Source organism: Propithecus coquereli, unplaced genomic scaffold (assembly GCF_000956105.1).
Source record: "Propithecus coquereli isolate 6110/MARCELLA unplaced genomic scaffold, Pcoq_1.0 Scaffold215, whole genome shotgun sequence".
In the NCBI taxonomy this organism is placed as follows: domain Eukaryota; kingdom Metazoa; phylum Chordata; class Mammalia; order Primates; family Indriidae; genus Propithecus; species Propithecus coquereli.
Window position 1 is genome coordinate 2373967 of NW_012146634.1, and position 11738 is coordinate 2385704.

The 11738-nt window shown below is 33.8% G+C and overlaps 1 protein-coding gene across 1 annotated transcript in view; it reads right to left on the reverse strand.

Moving 5' to 3' along the window:
• TRIM33 (tripartite motif containing 33) overlaps positions 1-11738 on the reverse strand; it is a 144901-nt gene that overhangs the window by 32684 nt on the left and 100479 nt on the right. Inside the window, exons 4-5 of the mRNA XM_012644588.1 lie at positions 4891-5007; positions 1920-2034 (exon numbers count right to left, since the gene is read on the reverse strand). Coding sequence (XP_012500042.1) covers positions 1920-2034; positions 4891-5007 — 232 coding nt within the window. The remainder of the gene's footprint in view (positions 1-1919; positions 2035-4890; positions 5008-11738) is intronic.

The following is an 11738-nucleotide window of genomic DNA, read 5'->3' on the forward strand; positions in this document are numbered from 1 at the left end:
AATACATCTCTTTTCTTTCAGCACATAAATTGTTTATTAAAAATAGTGCTCTCCTATTAGGTTAATCCAATATACAGAGTTTATGGCATAATGAGGTAACTTTTAGAAATTTTATATAATCTTAACTCACAATAAAGGCCAACGAAAATTTTGTGTCACCAGTGCCACCTCCTGGTATGGCATGAGACTGAAAATTAAAATCTCTTTGCTTACATACCTAAGACAAAATGAAAACGATAAATTCCAGAGCTCCAAGGGTAGAATTAGGGAAACTTGTGATATGACAAAAGCTGATAAAGGACAAAGAAGTGAGGACTGACCAAACTGGAAAAACCAATTCCAGAGAAATGCTGAAAAGGAAAAATTAACTGCTTTACGGGAACTAAAACCCCCAGGAGGGATGGGTAATGTCCTATGTACTTTAAAATTCAGCATATTAAACAACTTATCTACTTTCTTAATCACTTTCTCCCCAAAATGATTCAACTTGGTTTATTAGACAATATTTTTCCTAAGGAAACAAGCTGTTCATTTTATAATGTAAATTAATGGATAAAAGTATTCGACTGACAGAAGTCTGGTTTACTACTTCACTAGAAATCATTCATTTTTATAAAGCTTAGGAAAACCTCTTACAGAGTTTAGGAACATATTAACCCTAGAAAACATCTGTTTTTTAAAATTACCATCACGTTAGGAGTATGTAACAGATTTCCATTAGGAATTTACATGCACCTTAGCCTTAAGAGGCATCTTTAAATTCAGAAGCTCTTGAAGTGGTTTTAGAAATATTTTAGATTTATAGCTAAAATGTATTTACAATAAGTTAAAATGTATCAAAAATAGTTACTGTTAAGTGCTGTCCATTCACATGGTCCTTTTGAGGAAAAAAGCACTATTAGCATTAAATGCAACTGACTGGATGTAGAGTAAGAAAGGACTCCCAACTTTAACAATGTGTGCGAGTGGGAATACTTTTCATTTCACAACTAGGTTTCAATGGAAAGATGTATTTCAAAAGACAGAAATTCAGAGATAACATACTGCAGACACAATTTCTTTCATTGGTATATAATTACGCACCTAACATTTTTTAAAGAGTTCTATGGAGATGGAACAGAAAAAAATCTATTATTGACAATTTGAGGTTAATAGAAGTTAAATAGTCAAATACTCATGTAGCTTAATTACTACTCAACAGAACAGAAAACATAACCCCCATATTGTCTGAGCCTACGTAAGAGCACAAAATTTTCAAACAGAAAATATTTTTTTTCAAAATTTGAGCTCCTCAGAAAATTCACATTTGAAATTTGCTAAGAACAAATCAACTGGGCAGTAGAGTCTTTGATTAAAAATTAATTTAGATTTCATAAACTAAAATTGGTAAGTAGATTCTCATCTAGAAATTTTATTATATCTACATATTAATCTCAAAATATGTAAAACAAAGATCTAATATCACAAAATTATCAGTAAGTTTAAGGTTTATAAATTTCAAAATGAGCAGCATTTTCAGCAAGACTATGGAAATATTTTTAAAGTAAGGTGAAACACAAATGACTCAAACAGAAGCCTCACATGCATTTATATGGGAAAGTTAAATTGCGGCTCCATCTGAGGAGGAGCTGTGGGAGAAATGTGGTGGGTCTGCGTTGCCTTCATTTACATCACATTTTAGTAACACTTCTTTCATTCACTATCTCCTAATGTATACAGCTAAAATCAGTGCTATTGAATTGGCTGCAATGCTAACTAATTAGAAAATGGGTCTCTCTTCAAATGGAAAATGAAAAAAACCTTATTTTTTATTTTATTTCCATACCCCCCAACCCATCTAAAAGAGCTTTCAATAAACATTAAAAACAGCTGAAGAGCAAGAGAAGCAGTTTTTGTTTTATTTTGGCTTTGAACCATACCTCTAGCTGCTGTAAGAGAGATTTTCCTTTCTTATTAATTTCATTGATAAGGGTGAAAATGGCCACTTTAATTTCCTGTTCTACTCGTTTGTTAGTCTCATTTACTTCTTTTATCCTGAATAAGAGAAATGCATCATTAGGTTATCAACTTATCCTATGTTTCTGAATCATCAACTGTTACAGAAATTCATCCAACTGGGCACTTAACCGAGTAATTAAAATTAAAACTTTGTCAAAATGTACAACTTAAATTTCGGAAGACCTAACCACTCAACTTGGTCCAAACAAGTTATGTATATAGACAAAGAATGAATTTAATCTTTGGTAATTTTAAATCGAGATCATAAAGGCCAGTTTACTAAGCTGGATGGCATCTCCCTAAGTCACTATGACATGAATGTGATGTACAAACATCTAACAGCAATGATTGCTGGCTGGCATCAAATCTGGCACATTGGTTCTGTTTAACCTTAATGCTTTCCAAGAACAATTTGCAAAAGAACAGTGTTGCAACCAATAATTATTATCTTTTGAAAGGGTAGGAGTTAAACTTACAAGCATTTATTTTCACTTATAACTTAACCACTTCAAATATGGGTTCTGATACATTCCTTCCATAACTTCCTGTCAAAAAATACTCTCCTACTGTATGCAGTAAAGGGCAGAAAACATTTTCAATCCATTTTTAAGAATAGCTACTATCAGATGTTTTAGAAATAAGTATAAGTACCCACTGTGGTTATGAAAGTTTTGGTTGCAAATATGCAGTGGCTGACAAAATAGGAAGTGGGGAATCCCACCGGTATAAATAGGTAAGATATCAACAACCAACAATAAGAGATAACCTTCAATTTTTATACATTCTACTTCTATACCAATTATAACCCACACTTTCAGCCCCTAAAATGCCTTTTATTTGCCAGTTCGAATGTAGTAACTTTAATACATTCTGAGCAATAATGCAGTTTTTCCTCCTTTGTCTGTATATCACTGCTTGTTTGGGCACTTACTTGAAAATTTTATTGAATTCTGCCCTTAACTTGTTAAAAGTGAGTGAAAGACTTTTTTTAAAAAAAATAAATAAAGGTACTAATCAGTAGCCATAAGAAATGTAAGTCTCAAATGTAAAATGACTGAGCCAAAGGTGGAAATCAGTAAGCAAGCTGAAAGCAGTAATTAGCTTCAGTCAGACTCCTCTTGGACTTAGCAGGTGTACTATATGGTCAATTTTGAAGGAAGAAAAAATGTGCATTAAAAAACATAGATTTCTTTGGTCCTAGGGTTGGCCAAAAAAAAAAGAGGGAGGAAAATACACTGGAGACAGATCATGGAAGAATGTGTCTAAAAGGGGGAGTCATCATCAGAGATTTTGATACTGTTTTTTAAAGCTTCCTGGAGATGAAATCATTAATCTCCCCAACGCTTTGCAATCTGGTAACTGGTAAACCTCTTGTTCTAATTCTATATACAAATTCCACAACACAGGTACAAAATGTGTACAAAAATATAATGTATATACAAAACATATGTATAAAAATATGGGACTGTTATATGAATCAACTCACTGTATTTCCTTTGAAAGGGACATTCATCTATAATTTGTGAGAAGACATACAGTTATCCTTTCCAACATCAACCATAATGTAACAGCAGTTTAACCCAAAACATCCTGATATTTCCAAAAAAAACCAAACCATCAATGTGTGTACGTATATATATATATATATATATATATATATATATATATGTGTGTGTGTGTTATCTACAACCCCTGAGGAGCCTTTTACTTTCTTTTGATATCATTTCTTAAGATGAAAAGGTCTACCATGTGTAAAGCATTATTTTCATTCATTTAACTATTTAGTATTTTTCGAGCATCTACTATGTGCCATTTTAATTGTAAATTAATGAATTTTAATATTCAATAGAAGTTCCAATATTTGTGAGTCTGTAAGAATAAATATATATTAATCCTATTCACACCTCCAGGAATTTAATGGTTTTAATTATGCCACTCCAAGTGTTTGTCTTTCTGGTGTAAGAGTCCTCATCTTGTTAATCTGCTCTCTTATGGAACCTACTCACACTTCCCTTATCAATAAATTTATTTAGAAATGTACCAAAATAGAAAAATTTTTGAATAATAATGATAAAGATAATAACAGCAGCTAAAATTTGAGTGCTTACTATGTGCCAGAAACTGTACTATGTAATTCAACTTACAATGCTACTCCCAAGATAAGCACTGTTTTTAATGCTTGTTTTACAGATGGGGAAATAAATCTGTCCACTGATAAACTCTCCTTTATATTGTATCTTCCACACAGTCTCTAATTTTTTTTTTTTTTTTTTTTTTGAGACAGAGTCTCACTGTGCTGCCCAGGCTAGAGTGCCATGGCATCATCCTCGCTCACAGCAACCTCAAACTCCTGGGCTCAAGCGAGCCTCCTGCCTCAGCCTCCTCCCCCGAGTAGCTGGGACTACAGGCATGTGCCACCATGCCCGGCTAATTTTTTCTATATATTTTTAGTTGTCCAATTAATTTCTTTCTATTTTTAGTAGAGACGGGGTCTCGCTCTTGCTCAGGCTGGTTTCGAACTCCTGAGCTCAAACAATCCGCCCGCCTCGGCCTCCCAGAGAGCTAGGATTACAGGCGTGAGCCACCGCGCCCGGCCTCTACTTTAAATATTATAATTCAACTCTCTCCGCTTTAATTTATTTTTCCAAGTTTAAGGCTTATGTAGACTGGAGTCTTATTAATTATAAAATAGTCAAAGATGTATCCTGAAAGAGTATACAAAATTTTGATCAATTAAATTTTATTTAATTAATATTATAATCCCAAACTCATACCATTTCCTCCTCAAAAAAATGTTTTCTGTATATGCTTAATATAGTAGGAAAACAAATTTAAACTGACTTTTTCTTAATAATCCTTAAAGCAAAATTACGGTTTTAAGGCAAAACTTACCTATTCTGCACCTGAGTAGCTGCGAAATGAACATAATTCTTCTTCTCAAGAAGTTTAGCGAGTAGATTCTCAATTGCACCTTTCTGATTTTGGAAAGCTTCTTCCAAAAATTGATACCTTAAAACCAAAACAAAAACTACATTTAAAACAAAAAATTGATGATTAAAATTTTGGAAATAACAAACAGCTATGTGAGCCAATCTTGAAACCTTATTTAAGTAATCAACTCTCTATGCTGGCCATTTGTACCTTATCTCAACAGCAACTTTTAGTTGGTAATCCACTCCCTTTCTCACCCTAAGAAGCCATTATAAAAGAAAAAATTTCTCAAAAAATGTTTGTGTACTCTTTTTATAATATTAGAATTTTGATTCAGGATTACATCCTTTTAGAAATCCAAATACTGGATTTAAGTTGTATACAATGTAAACCATAAAATACAACCACATTATAGAAAATACTATCAAAACCATTCACAGTTCCAACATCACAAAATCACTGCTACGACTGCAATATATAACTCCTAGTCTTTTAATTATGTACTTTTAAATGCAAGTATAATCATAATAAACATTTAATTTTATCTTTTATTCTTTATCTTCTCTTCATAATCACACTTGAAATAATTTTTCAGTTCCAGACTTTTGTCCAGTTCTATTGTCGAACTTTCCAAAAGGGTTTTATCAATTTAAAACATCACCAATGCTAGTTTTCTTTTGTCAACATGAATGATATGCGTCCACTGAAAATTTAGACTTAACGTTAAAGTCTACACTTCTTTGGTTACTAGCAATCTAGAATAATAGTTTTCTTTGCTAGTTTAATTTCCTTTTTGTAAACTGTTTATTAAATCAACAAATTTTTTCTGGCTTCTTCAATGTCCTTTTTACGTGGGTAAAAGGATCCATTATGGTTCATATTCTATTAATAGGCATAAATATAAAATGATACCATACTGTGACAAGAGTTATAATGGAGGTATATACAATCTGCAACAAAAACCCAGTGCCTAAATCAGCCTCAATACCAAGGAAATCTTCACAAAAAAGTGAGAACAGTATCCTATGCTAAGCACAGAGGCATGTTGTGGCACTATAAATACTTCAATACGGCCAAAGAAAAATACATAAAGGTCAGAACATGAAACAATAACTGGTAAAATCCTGAGACAGACTGTGAAAGGCTAGGTATACCATGCTATTTTTGCATTTTATTCTCTAAGTAATGGGAAACCCTTGAAGAATCATAATCAAAATGTTATGATCACATTTACATTCTAAAAAAATAATCAGACAAATATAAAAGACCTAAAGAAGAGGGTAGAAGGCAAAGACCAGCTAGAACTTTAAGATCAGGTTACAGTGCTGGCTGGTACAGCCAAAGAAACTGGACCAACTGACTCTGTCAGAGAGATCAGCAGATTTAAGAGATTATGTATTAGTTATAGCACGGTCCATGGTACAACCTGAAAATATGATGCCTAGCTAAGGCACAGTCAAGTAAAGGTCACTGGAAATGAGGAATTCAAGTACTGACAAAATTATAATTGTCTATGTGGGCACTGAAATTATAAAACTAAAGGCAAGAATTGAGATGAGGAGAAAGACTATGAGCATTTAGATGTCTGTTGTGTCTTCAATAAAGGTATCAGCTAATGTAGACAAGAGGAAAGGCTATGATATTGTTAACACACAGGAAAGTTTTTGTTAAGGTAAAGGGAAGTTTGCTTAGTGGAAGAATTCAAGAGGTAAAGGAAGAACAGAGGGCAGAAGAAGAGCAGTGTAGACCAAGCAATATGGGGATCTGTTATTGAAAACAGCTGGCAAATAAGGTTTTTATTTTGTGCACTGATTTCAAGAAATGTTTTATGGTGGTAGAATATACATAATAAAATTTATCAGTCTAACCATCTTTAAAGCAAAAAAAGTCTGCAAGGTTGAGCACATTATAACTTGTATAAGATATTAACAGTGCACACAAAAAAATGTGGGTATTTTAATTTAAAAGACTTTTTAAAGAGGTTCTATTGTTGGATAGGGACCTTCACGGAAGAGCAAAATTTGATTTATTCCATATACCATTATTACTCTATTTCAATAAAAAAAATTTCACTATGTTAATCTATACAAATAAAATAGAAATATGAGAATGCCATGCTAACCCTTTTGACCTAATGAGCTTTGTTTACCCTGTGAGGAAGAAAGATCTTTTTGAACTAGAGTTTGATTATGTCAACAAATAGAAAGGCATCTGGTAGAAAGGTCAACCAGTATCAAAATTCACAAAATTCTAATTCATAAAATTTAACCTTATACAACTTTCTCTTCTAATCCCTAAATAAACACATTTCAGAATCTTGTTTCTAAAAATGTCTTGTTGCATTTATGAGAACAAGAAACAAGCAAACACACTATTTTCTTAAATATGATATGCCTAGGTAAAAAATGTGTCCTTTCCTCCCGTTATACAATGGTTGACACCTGAGCCAGATGGTAAAGAATGAATAAGAGCTTTCTAGGTAGACAAACGTGGAAGAAAGGCAAAAGCTTTCACTAAAAAAAAGAAAAAAATTCTGAACATACGAAAATACTTCTGAAATCACCTGTCATTTTTAGGGCAAAGTAAAAGAACACAAAGCTAAAAGAACAGGTACCAGATGCTAAAGAGCCCTGTATAGTTTGCTGAAGTCAGATTCATATAATAAGTAATGGTGAACTATCAAAGGATTAATTGGAAAATGATAATCAGATTTGTTCCTGTTCACTTGAATGAATTTCAGTTGTATGATTAGAAGAAAAACGCCAATGGGAGCTTGAAAAAAAAGAAGCAATATGAGGTAGTTTGGTAACAAGATTCTCTTTGCTAACAGAATAAACTTTATTCTTTTTCAACTATTAAAAACTATAGTTGAGGCCAGGCGCGGTGGCTCACGCCTGTAATCCTAGCACTCTGGGAGGCCGAGGCGGGCGGATTGTTTGAGCTCAGGAGTTCGAAACCAGCCTGAGCATAGGAAGAAATTAATTGGACAACTAAAAATATGTAGAAAAAACTACCTAGGCATTGTGGCACATGCCTGTAGTCCCAGCTACTCGGGAGGCTGAGGCAGAAGGATCGCTTGAGCCAGGAGTCTGAGGTTGCTGTGAGCTAGGCTGACGCCACAGCACTCTAGCCCAGGCAACAGAGTGAGACTCTGTCTCAAAAAAAAAAAAAAATTATAGTTGAAATGCTTCATATGAATAACCAACAAATGGATTAAGTGTAATTTAGATTAATATATAAATACTTGAAAGTAATTTCTTAGATTTTAATTTTGCATTATGCAGTAGTAATTCTTAATGTGGGCTTCTTAGTCACAATGAGCTATTTTCAGTATTTCAAAATATCTAAGTAAAAATTATGTATGTCCAGGATTTAGTTAGGACACTCTAACTCAACATTCTGTGCTTTAGGCTAGAATTACACATACTCAGTATAATAAATATATCACTGATTATCTGGTTTTGATCAAAATTAATCAACATACTTATATGTACTTATTGAGAAATAAATTACATTTAATGCAGTTTGCTAGGAAGTTTTTGAGAATGTGGTGCTCATGAGTAAAGGATGGGAGACAAATAATAAAAGGGTGGTTTTTGCTGGGTGCAGGGGCACATGCCTATAGTCCCTATTACGCAGGAGGATCACTTGAGCCTAGCAGTTCAAGAGCAGCCTGTGCAACACCACAGTGTGATCCTGTCAATCAATCAATCACTGTTTTTTTAAAGGTTGAGAATCACTTAGCTAATTGCTTCAAACTTCTGAATGTACATTTAGGGTCTTATTAAGTACTAAATTCTACTACTCAACTTGCCAAATGATATGGCACTATTCTTAGTAATTGTCACTGCACCTAATAATAAGATTTGATTCTGGCACATCCAGGGAAATATATCCAAACTGAGTATCTAAGGAAACCTTTTTTAAAAACTGACTCAGTTTCACTTTTCTTCATTTATTCCATTTTTTATTTTTTAATTTAATTAAAATTTTTTGAGACGGGGTCTTCAGGTGTGAGCCATCACACCCAGCTATTCCATTTTTTAAAATAACATAAAATTTCAAACATTTTTCTTGAAAGGGGGTTCAAAAAAATTTCCAACATTTACTAAGGTCCAATTCCACTGAACCTACTTTCAAAAATTATCCACTTAAAGCCAATTTTATTTACACACTCACTCACTCCATCCCCTAGATCACCTTTAAGAAAATTGCAAACATGTTTTATCTAAGCATTTCTCAATCTACAGATAGCAACAGCTAGCCTGTTTTGAGAACTTACTATACTTTCAGGCACTGTGCTAAGTATCTTATATAGATTCTCTCATTTAATCTTTAATAAAACGTAATGACTTAGATACTGTCTTCACAGTTAATAACTGGATGACTTGGACAACCTTTGGTGTCTCAGTTCTTCTTCAGTAAAATATGGACTAATCATATTTACCCTTACAGGCTTGTTATAAGAATTAAATTGGTCAAAACACACAAAGTACTTAAGGCATAGTAAGGATTTAATGCTTGCTATCACTGTTACTGTTAGCAGTAATTTTAAAGGGTATGTATTGTTACAACATTAAACCTCTTCATCTCAAATCTTCCAACAGCAACAAAAAGCCTACTACATACACAAAGATCTGATGTTGAGTGTTTTAGAGAGATTTTTAAAAAGAAGCTATGTTCCTTATTTAAGCCCCTGTATGAAAGGAAGACAATAACAATCATAAGAGTTCAGGGAAAGTGGCAGACAGCAACAACTATGAGCAACCCTGAGGAGAACCCAAAAGGACGGAAATTTCCAGAAAGTATGGGGAAGACAGTAAAATTATCAAATAAATAGAACAAGGACCAAAAGCTAACTTTAAATCTCAAAGGACACAGTGATAACATCTGGTATTTCAGTTACCTAAGATTTCATTAGTAGAATAATGTCACTTTCTAGTGCTATCTTCAAAATCACTAATCTTTTCTTCTATACTATCTAATCTGCTGTTAATCCTATCCAAAATGAAACCAAAAAAAAAAGAGTGCGTACGCACGTATGCAACGATGAGTTGTAATCACACTAATATATGTATAACTGGCATCCCCCAAGGAGAAAAAAGAGGTAAGAGAAAAAAATAATATAAATATTATAATTGTGGACAAAAATTTTACAAATTTGATGGAAACTAAATATACAGATCTAAGAAGCTCAAATCCCTCAAGCAAAAGAAAACACATTAAGAAAACTACACTAGGGTATACCATTTCCAAACTGCTTAAAACCAGTAATAAAGAAATAAATCTTAAAAGCAGCTAAAAGGGAGAAAAAATACATTACGTACAGATAAGCAAAGATAAAAGGGTAGACTTCTCAATGGAAACAATGCAAGCCACAAAATAGTGGAGCAACATCTTTAAATTACTCAAACTGTCAGCCTAAAATTATTTATCTAGCAAAAATATCTTTCAAATATGAAGTTGAAACTTTTTGGAGTGATTAAATATGTTCACTATTTTAACTGTGATGACGGTTTCACAGGTGTAAATCTGTAGCACCATAAAGCAGAGATCTGAAAGTGCTATGACCTCAGTATAAGGGTGTGGGAGTAATCAGGCCCTCTATCACCTCTAAAAGACTGAAAGAAAATTACAATAATGCTGTGAATCCTTAGAAGAGAAGGGGAGAATCCTTAGAAGTTGTAACCACGAAGTACCCCACATGTGGATTTTTAGACCAAGTGCATATCATCTAGGTTCAAAACTTCATTCTGTAAATTTAATTGTCCCAAACTGGTAGTGCTTCTAGGCAATAGCAAAAGGAAATTCAATCCTTTATTGTGGACAGCACCTTAATTTTAGGCCAAAAAAATTGCATAAGTAACTTTTCAAGGAAAGTGAGAAGTTCAGTTTATTTTTTTTCTTCTCTCTCATTTTTCTTTTTCTCTCCATGCCTTCTCGTTTCTTTGAAGAAGTTCACAGTTTAAAATAATCGTGTGCTGGCCGTGTGCGGTGGCTCACACCGGTAATCCTAGCTTTCTGGGAGGCTGAGGTGGGAGGATTGCTGCAGCTCAGAGGTTCAACACCAGCCTGAGCACAGTGAGACCCCGTCTCTATTTAAAAAAAAAAAAAAAGAAAGAAAGAAAAGAAAAGAAAAATAAAATAACTGTGTATGTGTATACATACATAGGGAAATATGGCACCCTGAGCAAGAGGCAACAGAAATGACAGGAAGAAAAGACTCACTAAAAGAAGCAAAATATCTATGCTTCCTAGATTTAAAGAATGAAAATATTCAGGCAACCATTTAAAAATGTGGAAGAATACAAAAGACCTCTTTGAACTTTTTACTAATAACTCCCTGCACGTCTATAATTTTGTATCTAAAAATAAAGGTTTTAAAAGGGGAGTGGGGCGGGCGCAGTGGCTCATGCCTATAATCCTAGCACTCTGGGAGGCAGAGGCAGGAGTATTGCTTGAGCTCAGGAGTTTAAGACCAGCCTGAGCAAGAGTGAAACCCTATCTCTACTAAAAATAGAAAAATTAGCCAGGTGTGGTGGCACACACCTGTAGTCCCAGCTACTCGGGAGGCTGAGGCAAGAGGATCACTTGAGCCCAGGAGTTTCAGGTTACAGTGAGGTACAATGATGCTGTCACATTCTACCCAGGGCAACAGAATGAGACAGGTCTCAAAAAAATAAATAAGTAAATTACAAATAAATTTTAAGAAGATCCTAGCTCTCTGGGAGGCCGAGGCGGGCAGATTGTTTGAGCTCAGGAGTTCGAAACCAGCCTGAGCAAGAGCGAGACCCCATCTCTACTAAAAA